This window comes from Notolepis coatsorum (assembly GCF_963971535.1).
Source record: "Notolepis coatsorum genome assembly, chromosome: 12".
NCBI lineage: Eukaryota > Metazoa > Chordata > Actinopteri > Aulopiformes > Paralepididae > Notolepis > Notolepis coatsorum.
The window spans coordinates 67,437,584-67,458,820 of NC_140176.1; the positions used below are offsets into that span (position 1 = coordinate 67,437,584).

The 21,237-nt window shown below is 44.0% G+C and overlaps 1 protein-coding gene across 1 annotated transcript in view; it reads left to right on the forward strand.

Annotated features, from left to right (window-relative positions):
- Window positions 1–21,237, forward strand: part of dpp6a (dipeptidyl-peptidase 6a) — a gene marked incomplete at both ends in the record, with an annotated part of 272,276 nt that overhangs the window by 127,200 nt on the left and 123,839 nt on the right. Inside the window, one exon of the mRNA XM_084326051.1 lies at window positions 11,895–11,993. Within this exon, the coding sequence (XP_084182177.1) occupies window positions 11,895–11,993 (99 nt within the window). The remainder of the gene's footprint in view (window positions 1–11,894; window positions 11,994–21,237) is intronic.

Sequence of the window (21,237 nt, forward strand, 5' to 3'; positions counted from 1 at the left end):
CGACACATTAATTCAGTGGCACGGCACACAAAAAAATAGTCATATTGGGGTGAAACCACACTCAATCATTTAGACTGGTAGCTTTCACCCCATCAGGGCTGGGCGTTACAGCAAACATATCAAGTCACTATATATGTTTTTATTATTACCATTATATATATTCTTTTTTTGTATTATTATTATTATTATTTGAGGATATGAAGATATTTTGATGCCATTTGTTTTTTCACAATCTCACTGCTACTATGTAAAAAATGGCAGAACGTAAATTCTTCATCACACTCCTGGCAATGTGTGATATTTGTATGTCCTACTAAATAAATGAAATCCATCATCCCCCGCTCTCCATTCAGTTCAGTTCAGTTATTTTTTATTTCGGGTTTTGGACACATAACAATGGTCATTCCATAAATCGCCAAAGTTTTATCAGCTGCTATTTCTATCCATCACTTCCTAGTGCTTCCTAGTAAGCACTCCTTAGGGCAAGTACTCGAAATCAAGAGCGCAAGTGAAAGACTCAATACCGGTATACAGACCAGGCTGCAGAAACAAATTAGTGGGGGGGCATTAAATGTTCTCGGGGGGGCACAATGGTTTTTCAACAAAGGTTCCCTTTTATACGTTTCAGCTGGGACAGCGGCGCTGTGGCTTGCTTGGCGCTGCCCACGGTGATGAACTAAACAGCAGAGAGTCAATTGAAAAATCTAATTTCTCTCTATCTTAAGAACTTTCACTTATACAAAAACAGACTGAACGGATATATATAACAGACCTGCTGGGGCAGCGGACTGAGAGCAGGGGACACAAACAGGCTGGATAAGATGGTCAAGAAGGCCAGTAGCGTGGTTGGGGTGGAGCTGGACTCTAGCGAGGGTGGCGGAGAGGAGGAACCTTGCTAAACTCCAGGCCATCAGGGAAAACCCCTCCCACCCACTATACACAGACTTGGCTGACAGGAGGAGCATGTTATAGGCTCACACTACCTAAATGCAGCACTGAACGGCACAGGAAGTCCTTCATTCCGACAGCCATCAGACTATACAATGCATCACTGTGCCTCACTGCATCACTGAGCACAGAGTGACAATTACCATCTTCCTGGACTCTTACTTTTTAAACAGCACTGTGCATTATTACACCTACTGTAGACTTCAGTATATTTTTACTGTATTTATTTACTGTATCTTTTATTCAATTTTTATTCTATTTCATTTTATTCTATTCTTAGGCCATTTGTTTTGTTATTCTTATTTGTGACTTGTTCTGTCTAAATGTTTAATGTTGAGTGATTTGCAGTGTCAAATTTCCCTCAGGATAATACATTTCTATTCTATTCTATATCTTTGAAAAGTCTCCATTTATTCAACACTTCTGAATTCACTGACAAACTGAACTGAACTGACAAAAATAAGGTGCATAAAAAAGCAAACAAAATTCCTCCACAGGCTACTCACCATCATAAGTAGAGAGGCAAGCGGTGTTTGGGGACAGAGTGAAATCTTCTTAAAACACTGCCCCTCCACTCATTCCTGAACTTTTTTGTTAAGTCCTTCTCACATGCCAACTGAATTAAATTGGCCTTAGCTGCGTCGATGAAACATACTAAGGCGATGTTCTGTAAAGACGTTCTTGAGGGTAAAAAAACGAATTCTCACAGAGTGCCGTGCTAGCTTCAGTAGTGTTGTTGTTGACATCAGTGCCCACTAGGGCTGTCCCCGACTAAGGATTTGGATAGTTGACTTTGATAAAAAAAAAAAAAAAAAAAAAAAAATTTACCAGGGTGGGCACAGCTGACTCAGTGGGCGGGCCCGGCCCCCTAATGCCCGCCCATGGCGCCGGGACTGCCGGTATACCTTAAAAATTTGATATACATTGTGAGGTCAGTATCGTCGTGAATCTGACGTGGAACACGCAGGCGGTGTTCATCGCCAGGCACCCTGTCATCTCACTGGGGGACCTGCAATTCAAGTGTAATAGAGAAGATATTACCCCCCCCCCCCCCCCCCCCCCCCAAATCTGTTCACAGTCTATTGACTCTGATAATCACCATCATCATACACACAACTCACGTACCGTGTCGTACCATGTGTTGCTTTCAGGTCAGGTTGTTTCTTTATTTATTATCGTTTCTTTTCTCATCTAAAAAAAAACAAACGAAAGAAATTCAAAATATTTCAATACCGTATCGGCGCAACTCACCTTGGTACGACTTCCCATCTCCTCTCCCTCAATTCATTTGAAGGATTTATTTTATTAGCTGCGGATGCCGGGTCTCTGGGAACGCTCAGCGGTAATATCTCAGGCTAACCCCCCGCCCCCCCCACCCCTGTCGTTATCGGGCCCACGTTGTTTATTTTCTCCTGTCCGCGACACGACGCCGAGCGAGAGGAGATGTTTCCTGTGACTCGTGATGTCCACGGCCGCCATCTGAGCCTCTCGCGGGGGTCCGAACGTCTGCCGCATAGAAGCTGATTCCTCAGGGCAGCTGCGAGACATGTCTCAAAAGACATCGTGTCCAATAAGAGGTCCTATAGCCACGCTGGGTGGCTGGAGGCGAAACACTTTCATATCTCTGTTATTTATGCCATTTTCAGCTACGCTGGTATTATGTATTTTAGGCTATAAATTGTGTTGTCACACAGAATACTATGTTGTTTTTTATTGGGGGGGGGGGGGGGGGGTTGGAGAGCAGATAGGGTCTCCAGAGAATATCTTGCTGTTTGAAACGTGGTTAGAAAATGTAATCCCAGCGGGCCTGGAGTCTGTGCCGCTGGAATAAGGATGTTGAGCTCCTACACACTCTCTATAATATTCACAGTGCCCCACCCATCTTCTTCTGTGTGTGTGTCTCTCTCTCTCTCTCTCTCTCTCTCTCTCTCTCTCTATCTCTATCTCTCTCTCTCTATCTCTATCTCTCTCTCTCTCCCCTTCTCCATATCTCTCTCTCATTCTCTCTCTCTCTCTCCCTCTCTCTCTCTCTCTCTCTCTCTCTCTCTCTCTCTCTCTCTCTCTCTCTCTCTCTCTCTCTCTCTCTCTCTCTCACACACACACACATCAAATGGAAACATACAAATCTGTATTACCTGAGATCATGCATGTGTGTGTGTGTGTGTCCCAGTCTCTCTTCATGCATGTCTTTTTTCCACTTGGCACGGATAGCTGGCCCTCCACCTCCTCCGTGGCACATCCTCATCACTCCCAACCCTCTTAAATGTTCGTTAGCTCTGCATGCAAGCTGAATGTGCATCCCATGCATATATATATATATATATATATATATATATATATATATATATATATATATATATATATATATATATATATATATATATATATATATATATATATATATATTAGGGGTGTAACGGTATACAGACGCCACGGTTCGGTACGTACCTCGGTATTGGGGTCACGGTTCGGTACGATTTCGGTACAAGAGAAAAAAATATATTTATAATTTAATTTATAATTTGTATTATTATTATTTTATAATAATTTATAATTATTATTATATATTTATGATAATAATAATAATTATTATTATTAAATAGAATAATTTTCTATAGGTTTGCCGTGGTAGTCAGTGATACTGGTGTCATTCTGTGTTCAGGCATCCACTGAATAAATTAATTGCCTACTGTCCCTTTAACAACTTATCCTTGCTAAGTTTCAGTTTCACTTCTAGAGAGAATTTAACTTCACGAGACTGAATACTAGAGAACAGATGACATGTTACAACAATGGCAGAGGATTATTTGGATGTAAACACAGTAGCAGTTCAACTGGAGAGGAGCTCAGTATGTAAGTTTCTTTTTTTTATTTGATCAGCTGTGCCTGAGAGTCCGGCGGGGGAGAATAGTGTGTTTGTTGGCGACGCGTGTGTGTGTCTTTCCATTGGTTTCATTTGGTTGACATTATTGGGCGAACAAGAAAACGAAAGAAAACTGTAAAATTGTAATGACCCTGCAGCTGTTCCTATATAAATGTGCCTTCCTCCATGTACTTTCGCCCGCTCTGAAGTCGGACTCGGTGTGCCGCGCGCTGTTCTCACACGGACACAGAACCCGCGACTGCCTGCATGCGCGACTGGTGTGTGTGCGCTGTGAGGCATATTCTTCGTATGGCTGCTCGTACCGCACCGTGGCGGCCGTACCGTAAATTCGCGGGACGAATACACGTACCGTTACATATATATGTATTCTACTGTTGGCACAGGCACTTCTGTGGACAGACTCTTCCCTCCTCGCCTCTAGTAGACCTTTATTAGATTAGATTAGATTTAGATTATAATTTATTGTTATTATACAGCGCAAGTACACTACAATGGAAATAAGTTGGCATCTAACCAGAGTGCAAATGTAACAGTAAAGTGCAATAGTAATATTCAATGTACACATGATTCAACTGGAGTATATACTGTATAAATGAGCACTACTGGGTACAAAATGATTATAGTCTATTAGGTATATTCAGACAGATGTGGATACATATCTATATATACTGTAGTAAATATAAATATATATACAGTATAGGCTTGGGCGGTAAATCTTTTTCATACGTCATACCTTGCTGACATAATACCCCGGTATGGGTATTATAACGGTACGACTTTCATTTTCATCAGCGGGGGGGGAGCGGAGCGGAGCTAAGTTAACAATATACTCGTTATCACCATACATAACGCTTATATTGAAACACGTTGACATTAGGGCCGTTCTTTCAACCTAAAAGTGCACTTTCTTCAACCTCGAACCTAAATTCCTTAGCGACCCGTGTTACCAACTTAAACAAATCAGCGCGCACATTCGAGACACACGCATATGAAATGAGTCATACGGAACAAATAACGCATAACGGAGGCTGAAATTAGACCAATGTGACTCACAAACTCACGACAGTAGTACACAACTACACATACAGACGCACAAAATGTATTCTGCATTGATTAACTGATCATCAAAACCCAGCTTAAGCCGTTAAACCCCTGTAGTGAATCACCAAGCCAATACGCACACACACAGTCGAACTGGAATGGTTTACCAAACATACACTCCCGGCATTCATAACTCGTACGTTCATCTTCCATACGCTTAACCATAACATAACTTACTTACCGGTACCCAAACAACGTGTCCCAGAGTGTAACACTTCCTCCGGTCCTGGTCCTGTGGGACTCAGACATCCATATTCACAAGTACCTCCCATTAACAATAACACTCAATCAAGATTGCCACCCGGTGGGCTGATGCCGATCTGGCATCAGCTCACACACCAACTCATTGTTATTTATTGTCAGTTGTGTTTGTTGTGTTTATTGTCTGTTGTCTCCACTTTGTTAGTCTTGTGTTCCCCTGTCTGTGGTTTGTAATTATGTTTAGTCTGGTTGGTTATTTGTTATTGTTTTCCAGTGTACTCTGTGTTCTATTGTTTCTGTCTACCACACCTGTGTCTTGTTTGTAAATTACCCTCTGTGTCTTGTCAATTAGTCTGTGTATATAGTCCTGTCTGTCCTGCCCTGCTGGGCGCGATCATTGTTAAATGTTACCTGTGTGTTAGTTGTGTATGTACCTTGTCGTTAAGTAAACTGTTCATCGTCACATTCTGTCTCCGGTCTCATCAATCTCCACTCTGTCATCTGGGTTCATCATGCCAAAGAAGCGTACCAAGCGTAACAGAATGATCGCGCCGAACTTGGACCCGGCAGAGAGGAGAGACGGAGCCAGCTTCGCGCTCGGGATCCTGGGCGCCTCCGTCCTGCGTGCCGACCAGGCGACCGCTCTGGGTCTGGCACCATGGGACGCAGTGGCTGGGCCAGCGGCGCCGATGACATCGGGTGCTTGCGCCGCGGCCACCCCGGTGCTGGATCCCTGGGTGGGGAGTCGCCTGGTCCGCAGGGGAGCGTCGGGGACGGGGCGCGGATCCCGACGCCACAGCCCCAGGGGAAGCGGTTCCCAGGACCGCAGGTCTTCCTCGCCGGCCTGGTCGAGGTCTCCTCCGCCCTGGGAGGTTCCAGAGGACGAGCCACCACCATGGCAGACCTGGAGGACGACGTCGGATTCCGCTGCCGGAGGGACCCCGGTTGGGGGTCCTGCACCGCGTTCTGTCGACAGGGAGCCTCTGGTTCGGGGTTCGGCGGGGGGTCTCGCCACCGTGGAGACCCCAGCCCCAGGTCGCGCTCCGGAGCCGTCGCCTCTTCCCCCCATCCTTCCCTGCTCCAGCCCTCCTCGTCAGCCCCCTCCCCCCGTTCCTGTTCCCGCAGGCCCCGTCCCTCGAACCCCCATCCTCCCCCCTCCTCTTTTCGCCGATGCGGCTTCCGTCCCCCCCACCCTCCCCATTCCCGGGGGGCCTGTTGGGTCGCCTGGGAGTCGACCTTCGAGGGCGGGGTACTGTAACACTTCCTCCGGTCCTGGTCCTGTGGGACCAGGACTCAGACATCCATATTCACAAGTACCTCCCATTAACAATAACACTCAATCAAGATTGCCACCCGGTGGGCTGATGCCGATCTGGCATCAGCTCACACACCAACTCATTGTTATTTATTGTCAGTTGTGTTTGTTGTGTTTATTGTCTGTTGTCTCCACTTTGTTAGTCTTGTGTTCCCCTGTCTGTGGTTTGTAATTATGTTTAGTCTGGTTGGTTATTTGTTATTGTTTTCCAGTGTACTCTGTGTTCTATTGTTTCTGTCTACCACACCTGTGTCTTGTTTGTAAATTACCCTATGTGTCTTGTCAATTAGTCTGTGTATATAGTCCTGTCTGTCCTGCCCTGCTGGGCGCGATCATTGTTAAATGTTACCTGTGTGTTAGTTGTGTATGTACCTTGTCGTTAAGTAAACTGTTCATCGTCACATTCTGTCTCCGGTCTCATCAATCTCCACTCTGTCATCTGGGTTCATCATGCCAAAGAAGCGTACCAAGCGTAACACCAGAGTCCACATTCATGCACAAATCCATTTCAAAACATTAGAAAAACGCTCCGTTTCCCGATTCCTCAATCATCCAATGTCTGGAAGTGGACCCATGGTCCATCCATTCGACCTTAATAAACGGACAGCCACCGGTCCATAACCACATTCTATAGAATAAGTCTTTATTTGTCATGCAGATTAACACATTGGCGACCACGGTTTGCAGTGTAATATGGTTCTGGACGACCAGGGTTTGTCAACAAACCGATGTACTTTCTAACAGCTATATATATACTTTATAGTATTGCTATCTGTCCATTCTCATTGTCACTTGAGTGCATAAACCGTGCCTTCATAATGGCTTAAAGAAAATAAAAATCCATCGGTTGGTTGTCATTTTATAGCGTTGTGATATAAGCTTTATCGCAGTTTTCGTCTCGTCTTTTTTCTGGGAAGCTAGATATGAGGCTAAAGGCTAGTCACGTTATATCAAACGCCATTTCTGTTGTATATATACGAATGAAATAAAACAAACTGCTTAGCATCCGGACTATTACAGAGCATCTATGGATGAAATGGGGGCGGCGGGGGACGCCGATCAGTATTATTGATTAGCAATACAGTGTGCGTTCAAGTAGCCATATTCACTGATCGATCGCTTGCGTGTTACAACAATGTCCAATCCGCCTGTAATTTGGGTGAATAGTATCCTACCATCAGCCCATGTGATCGCCGGCAGCATTTCGTCATTATTCATCGGCATCTGGTAGATCGATATGTCCATTGGCTGATCATAAATCCCATTATTCCAGGCTGAAATCTGCGTTCCGTAACGTGATCAAAGATGGAGGATGTTCGGCTGGGATCCAGGCTCATATGAAATGCCCCAGACAGTAAAAAAAATTATTTTCCCATTCGGCCTCAATGATACTGCAGTGGAGCGATGGCGCCCCTAAGAGGATCTGACCGGTATTGCATGTCGCCGATTTAAATCTGGCAGGTAAATCTGCAGAGTCGATCCGGGATCTTGATCCGTTTATTAATATGGAATAAAACAATAACAACTTGGTCCTCAACGGGTGGAATCGAAACACGAGTTAACTCGTGGCTGGTCCTTAAAGTGTTAATACACACATGCGAGATGAAAGACCCAAAGTTACACGCGCGTGGCTCTGCTGAGCTCTGACTGAGTCAATCTGACTGCCCTGCCCTCTGCTGGCACGTGGTGTGCACTACAAGCAACATATCTGTGATTTGGCGCACAGTTTGTGGCGTCACGGTATTGAAAATCATACCGACAGGATTTTGAAATACCCTGGTATACCGTAATAACGTCATACCGCCCAAGCCTAATAAAGTATATACAGCATTATTGTACATGCTATCATACATATAATTTATTACCTATTCTATTTTATTATATTATTATATTGTATTCTTTGCACAATCAAAGGCGGGCATGGCCACCTTCATTTCACTATATGTCTTGTGTATGTATGTGACAATTAAACCTCTTGAATCTTGAAATCTTGAATATCTAGGCAGACTATAGTTTGAGCTAGGTAGTTATAACGTGTAAGGCAGTTGTAGACAGTGAAGGCAGTAGGCAGGTATACGTTGAGTAGAGGCAAGAGAGTTCAGAGTTCGTACAGTGTGCGCCAGCTCTGGTCTTACTGAAGTCCGCAATGAGCTCCTTGGTTTTCTTGGGAACAAAATGAAAATCCACGAGGCACAAGGCTTATCAGGATGTTGTGTTTATCTGCCGGGCGGCTTTTGGTCTTTAGAAGAAAACAACACCAGATTCAGGCTGAATGAAGCAGAACAAAATGTCAATCCAGGATGAGTGTCAAATGAAACAAATCAGATATTGCTTTTCGTCCTCCCGATGAAATGATCAATGTTGATGGGTGAAATTGGACAGACATGAATGGGGCCGGGCATCTAGAGTAAATACACAAGTCTGTATTGATGATCAGATGCTGTTATTTGGTCCAAATCAGAGCCCAGAGAGATGTATTATTTACCTCTGGGTTTCTGTATCTGACTCTCTGCTATCAAGCCTGCGCTGTTCACACTATGAAAGGCAGAATGACAAGGCCACACAGAACACAAATAATGTGGTGTATTGCATGCAGAATTTGGTACATAGCGCTCACCTCCCAGCTCATAAAATGCTTTGGAAGAGTTGTCCTTGGGTATTTCAGTAAGCAGGTATCTGCCTACAAAGGTCCATTCCAGTGTGCATGCAGGAGGGGTATTGGTGTGGATGATGCTCTGCTACATATGCTTCACAGAGTCTCCAGCCACTTTAGAGTCAGCTGGTGCATCTGCAAGAATTGCAAGAATTTGTATTTTGTAGGGCTGTCAGTGTATCGCGTTAATTCGATTAATTAATTACACAGCAAATTATCGCGTTATGAAAATGTACGCAAAATTAATAAAAAAAAAATTGTATCTCATTCATTCCATAAGAACGTAGAATAAACATTTATAGACTTATTTTTAAAATGGCCATTTGCATGTTCTTGGTAGCTGATTCTAGGGACATCTATGGATCTCAGGGAATGTATTCCCAGTGTCAGAAATACTGTGTCTGTTACTAGGCATGAGTAAATTGTAATGAACCAAATGAGAATATCAATTAAATTATTATTATAATTTGACTGTGAATAACACCATGCTAAAATTTACCAGACCTGAAAAATCTAAGCAAATGAATAAAGGGAAGATGATTACACAGAAGGTTTTGTAGATACAGTACTGAATTCTGCCCTCTGGACACATGCAATTTGAAATATGATTATAGAATATAGAATATCAGGGGCGGCTAAGTGGCGCATTGGGCAAGGCGCTCGCCACTAACGCAGGAGATGCTGGGTTCGAGCCAAGCTCTCGGCGTTGCTTCCGGCTTGGCTGGTCGTTCATACTAATACAATTGGCAGTATTAGGGGGTGGGAAAGCCGGTGGGTGGGGATCGGACGTTGTGGACAGCGACTCCTACAGGTCGGTTGGTGCGCCTGTACAGCAGAATCGGGAAGTATCGGGGGCAGCGTGAGCCTCCCACGCGTTACTCCTCGCAACTGAGAGATCGCGCTGTGCAGGTGAAAAGATGCGACGGCTGCCTCCTCGTGTACCGGAGGGGACACGTGATGCAAGGCTTCGTCCACATTGCAGCCGACCAGTGGGAGGCATTGGTCTAACAACGTTCAAGACAGGGGAGGGAAGAATTGGATAAATACGAAATTGGGATGGGAGAAAAAATATAAAATGGGGAGAAAAAGTAGATAAAAAAAGAATATAGAATATCAGGCCTAAAATGGTTATGTGATTAAAATGCGATTAATTGGATTAATTCATTACAAATCCTGTAATTAATTAGATAAAAAAAATGTATTGCCTGACAGCACTAGTATTTTGTATTATTTCTCTATAGTGCTTTTAACACAATTTGCACGTATTTAGTCAATAAGCTCATTGATTTTAACTAGTGCTGTCAAACGATTAAAATATTTAACTCGATTAATCGCATGATTGTCCATAGTTAACTCGGGATTAATCGCAAATTAATCGCATTTTTTTTTTAATTTTTTTTTTACCTTAAACAGATCTTTTTCAAGTTCCAAGTTTTAATACTCTTATCAACATGCGAGTCAACAAATGCTTGCTTTGTGCAGCCATTTAACACAAAAGGATGACCCTCATGCATTGCAAATTTGCATCAAATTCAAAACAGAGTGATGCACAAAATAACTTAAAAGAAAATAATAATTTAAAACAATGAATAAAGTGTGCATGAAATAATAGGGGAAAGAAAACGTTAGGAACTTGTTACATTCACACACACAAGGGCTGATTAATCACACACCCCCCTCTCTCCCTCACACACACACTCTCCCAGCTCTTTTTCTCTTTTGCCCCTTCCTCATCTCTCTCACCCCCCTCTCTCTCTATATCTCACACACACACACACACACACACACACACACACACACACACACACACACACACACACACACACACACACACACACACACACACACACACACACACACACACACACACTTCAGAAACAAACATAGTATCAATGAGAGCATCAATAATACACCTGAGTGAAGTTTTTTTTTTTTTGTTAATCTTGAGTTAAAAAAATTAGTGGCATTAATAGAATCGGGAGTTAACGCGATATTAACGCGATATATTTGACAGCCTTAATTTTAACATAAACAACACCACTGTTGCACGGGGGTCATGGACCACCTCACATCTAGACCCCGGGGGCTTGGAGGTGAGGTACCCAAATACCATTATTACCCCCCCCCCCCCCCCCCTCCAGGGAACCATTCTGTCCCTGTGTTTATTCACCTTATATACCTCCCTGACCGATAGAGTCCAGATGACCACCTCGCTTACCAACACGAGGCAGGTGGGTTTGTTGAAACACTGTGATGAAAACCACTTACTGTAATTCTAAAATATAAGTAAGACCAAGGAGTTTATCGTTGATTTTAGAACGGGGGGGGAAAGAGGCCGCGGTGACCCCCTGTCCTTACGAAAGAGGCCGCGGTTGAGGCAGGAGAGAGAGGCACCCCCCCCCCCCCCCCCTTCACCACACGTAATTACCTTTTTATTTTTTCCTACTAGTTTTTCAACATGTTTTTCCTTTTTCACATCCAGAGTCGTTATTATTTTCTGCCGTTATGCTACTTGCTTGCGAGAAGTCGGCGATTCGCTTTGAGATAATGAGTGTGCTTTGGCTTATAGCGCTGCACTGAGGGCACCCCACAATCACAGGAGAGCAGAATGATTACAGCTTCAAGCAGCACCATTTCAGTCTCACGTATACACCAGCCATCCACTAAATTACCTTTCTGTTGGGCTTTTTACGCTTTCACCGAACACTAATGCATCGGAGACCATCTATTATTATATTTTTTTTATCCCTTGTTTCGTTTAAACGTCTGTGTTTTGTCTGATTGTGTTGCAGGGGAGGACGACAGCTTGGCACTGAAGGGCAAAGTGACTGTGGCGGACCTGTTTACAAAAGACTTCAGAGTTCACCAACCCGATGCCAAATGGATCAGCAGTAAGTACGCCGTGGAATCGTATCAGAGATAATGAGCCGGCCGTGTGGTTTGTGTTTTAGAACCATCCACGGTTCCCCATGGAGCCGGTGACACTGACCGCTTTTCATAGTAGGAGGCCGTTTCTCAAAAGCAGACCAATTAGAGCTATGATGGCTGCACCGGGCACAAGTGTTCTCTTTGTGTGTGTGTGTGTGTGTGTGTGTGTGTGTGTGTGTGTGTGTGTGTGTGTGTGTGTGTGTGTGTGTGTGTGTGTGTGTGTGTGTGTGTGTGTGTGTGTGTGTGTGTGTGTGTGTGTGTGTGTGTGTGTGTGTGTGTGTGTGTGTGTGTGTGTGTGTGTGTGTGTGTGTGTGTGTGTGTGTGTGTGTGTGTGTGTGTGTGTGTGTGTGTGTGTGTGTGTGTGTGTGTGTGTGTGTGTGTGTGTGTGTGTGTGTGTGTGTGTGTGTGTGTGTGTGTGTGTGTGTGTGTGTGTGTGTGTGTGTGTGTGTGTGTGTGTGTGTGTGTGTGTGTGTGTGTGTGTGTGTGTGTGTGTGTGTGTGTGTGTGTGTGTGTGTGTGTGTGTGTGTGTGTGTGGTATCCATTAAGAATGGATTGCGCTGTGGAACTTAACTGCTCCGTCTTTGCGAGCTATCCACTAAGGACATTGCGCGGATGAGATACCAGCGCAGACACGCCCATTATGTGTGGAGTTTGCGCCTGATCTGATCTAGCGCATTTGGCTCGCGGAGCAGTCTGCAATCCTGACAGCGCTGTTGGCAGATATCAGGAAGAGGAAAAATAAGCCCGAAATGAGGCATAGACACAAAATACAAATTAAGCAAGCTCTATACATTACGAAGTAAATTAAATACAATACGAAATGAACGGAATACTAATGGTGAAAAATACATTATGCATAACGTATTTTTCACCATTAGTATTCCGTTCATTTCGTATTGTATTTAGTAGGGATGCTCGATATTGGCTTTTTTACCGATACCGATATACCGATATTGTCCAACTCTTAATTTCCGATACCGATATCAACCAATATCAACCGATACCGATATATGCAGGGTTTCCCCCCCCCCCCCAAAAAACTGAATAATTTCAGGTAATTAACATTACATATCTCTTGTCGTGTAATTAACACAACATTGTGCATACTTTGACAATAAATAAAATAATAATTTGTTCTTACTTGCTTGCCTGGGTAAATAAAGGTTAAATAAATGTAAAAAAAGAAAAGATTTTGAAAACCGATACAGATATTTTCCGATATCACTTTTTATGCCAATATCGGCCAATAATATCGGTAGGCCGAATATATCGGACATCCCTAGTATTTAGTTTACTTCGTAATGTATAGAGCTTGCTTAACACATTGGGTGCCACACCCCTTTGCCCAGACCCCCCGCATTTCATTGTATACTTGTATGCCGTGACAAATAAAACTCTTGACTTGACTTGACTTGACCCCTTGAGTGCCAGCGCTTTAGTCAATGGGAGGTCGGGGATATTTGCGAACGCTTAAACTATATCTTAAATTATGGCTATGGGTCTAAAACACCCCTCGCTTATCAATGACTTGCTTGCAGTCAACATGTATGAAACTGATAGTTTTTTCATTGGTACATTTCCGTTTTATACCGTTTTGAATACGGTATAGTTTCGGAGAGTTCTAGTAATTTCACAGAAATTCCGCGATAATAGCCCTTTAGTGGAATACACAAAACACGTTATCTTTTTTCGGCTGATTTATGAATCGTTTTCAAATAAACGCTAGATTATCGGTATATGTGTACTGTACACGCTAGAGAAGCAGGCTGAAAAATATATTATCCATGACCTGGTCAGCGCTAACGTCATACACGCACACACACACACACACAGACACGTTGTGATCGCTATGAAAAAAACATCTGATTAACCCAATACTGGTAAAATAGAGTCCTTACCTCACATCAGATGTTCTGCAAAAAGATTAATCCAATTCCTGATCACCATTCCAAATATTGATCACGTTTATTGATCCAACGTTATAGTCCGAAACACATAATCGAAAGCTGCTCCGAGCCTCCCCAGTGAATGTGTTAACAGACACTGCTTGCCAAAGATGGGGAAACCCTGGACGGGAGTTTTTTTCTGATGCACATGGCCACTCAATCCAATCCAATGATGTCCATTACCATCCGGGAGACGATAGGCGGCGGTATTTGCCCTTTTCGAGCTCAGAGCCATTCCCAATGATAACGTTAGGCTGGATGGATGAAAAATGAATGGATATCGCTAATAAAAGAAATAACGTTTAAATAACGAGATATCTCGTCATTGGCACTCAACGCATGGCGAGTTAGGATGAGAAATCTCGTCGTTGGCACTCAAAGTGTTAATTTGTATTTTCATGACACATTGCATCCTGTATCTTTTGTCATTTGTCACTGTACTAGATTCTATTGTGCTATATTTAATTTAGTTTATATCCCATTTAATTGTATTCAATATCTTTATTAAGTTGTAAAGCCCTGGCCTATATTTAATTTCATAATTCTATTATATTCTATTGTGCTTAACTTAGTACAGGATGAAATGTAAGGTGGCATAGTCAGTCATTTATAGCCTCATTTATAATAGCGTTCACTGCCAGACTACGAGCAAATCACGCCACTTTGTGAAGGCTATCTCGGCCTGGAGCTGCATATTTCTCGAACAAATCATATACCGTTTATAAGATCTATTTTCTGGTGTTCCAATAAAACCTCAATACAGCACGAAATGTAAGGTGGCATAGTCAAAGTTAACGCGATATTAACGCGTTAACGCACAATTCTTTTAACGCCACAATTTTTCATACATTCACTGAGGTCCATAGATGTCCCTAGATACTAAGAACATGCAAATGGACCTTGTAGAAGTGGAGCAATCTTCCATTTACTTAGGTATGTATTTTAGGCGGATTTTCAGAAAATAGGGCTCCGGGCTTAAGAGGTTAAATAACAATATTTAAATAATAAATACTATTACATGGGATCTCTGGGTGGCTGGCTCAATATTATCCTTGATTTCATCCAGAGTGATATTCTCCTTTGAAATATTCGTTCACGGTCACGCCTGTCATTACGATGCCTGCGTCTGGCAACAATTACTGCTGCCATGATCACCTGTGATGCTGGCAGTGACGCTGGCATGATGCCTCTTTATGGCACTTAGGGATTTGCGCTTATTTACCACCATGTCTGTGAAGACGGTAGGTGTGTAGCATTAACTGGTCGGTGTAATTGGCGCCGGCCTTTGTGGATACGGAGCAGATTTGGATAAGGCTAATTTACATAGAAAGGGGACATGTTCCGCCCATGTTACCTCATTTAAATACGCGCCAATTGCACCGGACGCAATGCTGACGGAACGCAGTTGCCACCTCATTTCACCCGTTGAGCGTCTCTGTGGATACCGAACAGAGTTTCAGAGCGATATGCACCGGCTTTGCGTCGGAAAAAGCCGTGCAAACCCTTTGTGGATCCCGCCCATGGACTTTAGGCACATTTAAGCATATAATGAAGAACATATGCGCATATTGCTGCAGTAAAAAATGGTTATTAAAAGTAGTAGTTGTTACGAGTGGGGGTAGTGTGGAGAGGAGAGAGAACCCAATACTGCGGACAATGATGATGAGAGGCAGAGACGGCAGGATTCGTGTAGAATAAAGACTTTACTTTAAGTTCACAAGCACTACACGAAAATAGGACAAACACGACACAGCCTTGCTGGTACGATAAACAAAAGACTTAGAGAAAAAACAAAAGAAAGTAAACGGCGCAGCCGAGCTGGCACTAGAACAATACACTGGAGAAAACGTAAAACAAACAGGCAAACAAAATACTACACTTACTAGAGTCAACCAAGGGAGAGCAACGACGTGGACAGGAAACAGGGAACTGTAGGAAATGACGCCACGACGAGGAGAGGGAGACACACACTTAAATATCCGACTAATTACAAATTGACAACAGCTGGCAAGCCAGTCTAAAACAAATCATCAACCACAAGGACACAAAAGCATAATTACCAAAACACAACCAGACAGGGGAACAACATCAAACAAGGGGAGGGAAAGTCAACAACAGCACACACCATGAAATCACATTAATCATACTATTAATTATATTAATTACATTTGTCGACATGGTTAATGTGCCGGCCTGCACCATCTGCTGGTGACCACTAGAGGGTGGTATGAGACCATTGAAAGGAGGTAGAGAATGTCCAGTGTTATTGTTCTCCTTAACCCAGGCCCCCCAGCGTCTATGCCTTCTACAACGCCGCTCGGTTTCCGGGTTCCTCTGATTGGCCACGACGCCCACGTGACCCTACGCTAGCACGCCCCCTTATCGCCGGCAGTTCTCGGTGCGGGCTCGCTCTGAGGGAAGGAGGCCAGTCATATTCATTTCTACATTTTATACATAATATCCCACATAATATCACTATCTGTTGATACAATTATATATAAAACGATATATTGTATATAATATATTTTAGGCAGTTTCGTGGCATGAATTGTATTTCGCTGTAGACCGCAGCAGCTGGTGATAGAAATATAGGCTATATTTCTATCACCAGCTGCTGCGGTCTACAGCGAAATACAGCGAAATGCAATTCATGCCACGAAACTGCCTAAAATATATTATATACAATATATCGTTTTATATATAATTGTATCAACAGATAGTAGGTAGTGCACACATGCACTGCATGGCACAATATAGGGTGAATGTCTCTAGCCGAGAGGGGCTGCCGATTTGGGGGGGATAGATTCGTTCAGGTGTGGCTGGTGATGTGAGACGCGCCACCTCGACTTGCGCCTGCTGGGCCGTGAGCAGCGACGAATGCGCCGTCTCCTGCGACCAGCTAACGAGCCCGCCCAGCCGAACCAACTCGGCGCTGACAAGCTGCTGGTGTCCTTCCATTCGCTCCTGCGCACTCCTCTGCGCCTGGAGCATCTCCATGATTGCATCCATGGAACTCTGATGGTCAGGTCTTCTGTCAGGATGGAGGTAGGTGAGTTCCAATTGTGGTATGCAATCACAGAGACGGAGATGGTGTACTCTTAAGCAGGTTCGTTTTAATAGTAAAGAACACAAAGAGTAATACTAGGATACAATGCCGAGTGGCAGGAAGAAGAGGGGATAAGATAATGGACCTTAGTGGTGGTCCAGAACCGGAACTGCCCGCATTATCTCCGAACGCTATAATGAAGACCTGATCGAGATCAAGCAGAAGATAGGAAGGTTAAATAGACCCACATTCTAAGATTCCACACAAACCCCCGTGACAGCCAATCAGGAACCATACCCTAAGTGACAGCACTAAGTGACAGGGGAGACAGGTGACAGTAGCCAAGTGACAGATGACAGAATGGTGGGTGGTTCCAGACAGCAGTCAGCAACCAGAACGTAACACATTATGTACTTCCAGCAGCTGCAAAATTACCTGCAACTCTATCCGACCTCCATTCCTTTGTGATCGATGAATGCGGCCCAAAGAGTAGATGCTGCTATTATTACAATTTGCCACAAAGACTTCAAAAGGCAGTGTGTTGTCGTTTTTTTGACGGGGTGTAAACATCGGCAGCCAACAAAGGAGAGGGGGAAGAAAAGCTAAACAAAAAGATAAAAGACCACGTCGTCACAGTGACAGGTTAAGCACATGTCGCCGCGCTTGCATTGAGGGGAATGAACACGGTGCAGCGATGTGAGGGTTTTATACAGATGGAGGACGGCGGAGTCGGAGAGTAACCCTGTGCCCAATGGATCTGTCTCCTCCAATCATACCATCTCAGATCACTCCTGGGGAAGGCGCAGCTGTGAAATCTTGGCTCGTACCCTTGATGTGTGCAGCTTTTTACTGGCTGGAATTAGGAAGCGGAAAGCCGGCTTCCAGTGTGTTATACCGCAAGCACGGCGTCATTAGGGCCAATGAATGGGAGACCGGAACATGTCATTTATGCAATGATATAAGGAGACAGTGCAGCCTGAGTGTTTGATTGAACCAGTGGTCCCCGCTGTGTACTGATGGATGAGCGGCCTTCTCTCGCGGCGGTCCTGTTCCTGTCGCTCGCTGCGACCCTGCAGAATCCTCAACAAGTCTGCTCATTTGCAAGTGAATGAGCCCCGGTGAGCGGAGTTACGAGCGTCACAGCGTTAACGGCACACATCTGGGTGTTAACCATCCATCCCTCCACTCAGATCACTGAAACAGCTCTCTGTTTGACACATCAACTAGCGAGTACAGTCAGCTGTGCGTTTTGTCATCAGCAGAATGCTGCAATAAGTCACTTGGATCAGCTCATTAGTACTGATTTATTAATGGTGCACACAGGAAGAGCAGTCAGGAAATTATGCACGTCGTTACTTAGGAGGCATGGTACTGGACTATATATAGCTGTTTTTTTGGGTGTGCTGTTGACAGGACCTGCGCTTGATCTGTGCATATCTTTTTTGTTCACCATTCAACACAGCTAACGAGGAGAGGAGGAGGAAGAGGAGAGGAGGAAGCGGTGGAGAGATCAGATTATTTCATCTTCGTTTTGGGTGTCATTTCCACCGCAGCTAGATGATGTGCAGAACTGTAAGCTCACAGAACTGTTGATAGGATTTGCTATTATAGGCTTCGGAGGGGACAGGCTGGAGATCGATTTTTTTTTAAAACATTTACGTATTTTTGCCAGGATTTATACTTTCCCTATCCCTGGTTTTCTCGAGCACATCCGTCACTTCTACACGCAATGCTGTGTATAGCCTTCAGAATTCTTAATGAACGCACATTTTCAGACTAAGAAATCCTTCTTCATTACGGTCCTTTTCCCCAGCCAAATAGGATTGGCCTCCGAGTATGAATTCTTATCACATTTGCCGCTCCTCCAGATCGCTGAGGCTGTGAGAGCCTGCATGTACGTTTCTGGTTCATCATCACTTTAACCCTCAGCGGTAGCCCACGGCCACGCGGCACAACCGCTCACTCCTCTCCTCTCCGTGAAACCACCTCATCATCAGTATTCTGGTGATGCCCCGAAGCCACCATCGTAACACGCCGTCCGGGTAGATTACCACAATTAGCATAATAATAACAATAAATTCGATTTTGAAAGCTAACTCAAGGACACCGTACGCCGTAAAATAGCGGACTCCGTTGATATCCATTGTATGCCTATTTCTACCCCCGAATCAGAATTGTGCGCGCAGACAGACGCTCACCATCGATGCCGCGATGGAGCCGGCCCTGTGGGAGGCGAGGCGCTGCCTGGAGCAGCTGGTTACCATTTTAATGGCCGTGTTCTTCCTCGTTTCAGCCTCCTGAATGTCTTGTTAAGCACGACGAAACTGAGCCGGTTGCCAAAGTGATAACAAGTAAACACACAAAAGGATAATTCCCGCCGAAATGTGTGTTATCACGGTAACCTTGATGGAGATGGCCACTGCCGCTTGTGACGGGAGTGGAGAAGAGTGATGATTGGGGTGTGTCGTGTGATTCCTTTTGTTGTTACTGTATTGTTGTTGTAGAGACAATAACCCCATAAGGTAAAGGAGGATAATAGCATTTATTGTCAACATAGTCTGACGAAAAGGCCAAACAATGAATTTATCCTACTAACAAAATGATGATCCCATCTAGCCAACACCAGATTATAGGTCATAAATTATAACAATACTGTTATTGTTATCCGAAAAACAAACTTGTTAAAACAAGTCACAGAGCTGTACTGTTGATCTGGTCAGTGTAATTCAGCGTTGTGGTCAGCTTAATTCGGGCATTGTTGAATGTTGGCCGCGTGTGCACGCCACGAATCTTTGGTAAGGATGTTAGTTCTATCTTCAGTAGTGCCTCCATGGTCGTGACGGCAGCCCTCACCCAGTTTCTCCCTCTTAGCTCTCCGTTGCTGTATTCCCTCTTCTGAAGCCTCCAGCTCATTCAAATGTTGCTTCCACAAAATCTGACCCTTTCTGCTTCTGTGTTTGTCACTCTTCAAAGATCATATAGATCAAAGCTACGTATATGTATGTGTGTGTGTGTGTGTGTGTGTGTGTGTGTGTGTGTGTGTGTGTGTGTGTGTGTGTGTGTGTGTGTGTGTGTGTGTGTGTGTGTGTGTGTGTGTGTGTGTGTGTGTGTGTGTGTGTGTGTGTGTGTGTGTGTGTGTGTGTGTGTGTGTGTGTGTGTGTGTGTGTGTGTGTGTGTGTGTGTGTGTCTTATACTGTATGTCTGTCCGTCCACCCAGGTAATACTGTGTAATAGGGCTGTCTTAATACAGTATGAATATTATTATTATTATTATTTTATTTTTTTGCAAAATCAACTCTGCCTCTCTTTGTTAACTACAACAAGCAATGCTGTTTGTTATTTAAGATGAGGTCGGACTCGGCACTGACAGATTTGTGTTCATTGTGCTGCTTTTATAAAGCCTCAAATGACGGCTTACAATATTTCATGGAAGTAAAGTGTTTAGTTTGTCTAAGATTTAAAAAAGAAAATTCAACTTTACAGCACTGACAAAGTTTAACAACGTGCTGTACAAGTCCCACAACATAATTTTTTTTTAAAAGTATAATAAAAAAAGATTTTAATAAAAAAAAAAAAAATTATTCCGAAGCTTCGAATTAAAATCGAATCTCGGCCCCGAAGCTTCGAATTCCAAAAAAAGAATCGAAGGTCAGCCCTACTGTGTAATAGTATAATAGTTTGTATTTAGTGTAATATCCTAATAGTGTGTAATAGTGTCATAGTGTTATAGTGTAGGAATACTGAGGATTTGCCCCGCCCCGTACACTTAAGCCCACCTAACATGTAGGCTACTAGAAAATAAATGGATGGCTGCCACCTGGTGGGGATTTCCTTTCTAGTATTACATTATTACATGGCATACTGTATATCCCTGCTATTGCCCTTGACCAAGTTACTGGCATCACAACTGGAGTTGGCCCGCCGGGCACTACACCATGTGGCTGCCCACTGCTCCTAAACAGTTAGAGTGGGTCAAATGCAGAGGACGATTTCCCCCCCAAGGGGATTCATAAAAGTCACTCTTCTTTTAACTTATTACAGTGAGAATTTCTCCAGGCCTCTTTTGGCAGGTCCTGAGATGTGGCCAGCAGTAGCAACCCCACTCGACTCCAAGCCACACATCAGACTGTGGAATATATCGCCAAGACCTCTTAACCTGTGTGTAAATAACGCCCCCTCCCTTCCAACCCCCCCCCCCCCCCCCCCCCCCCCCCC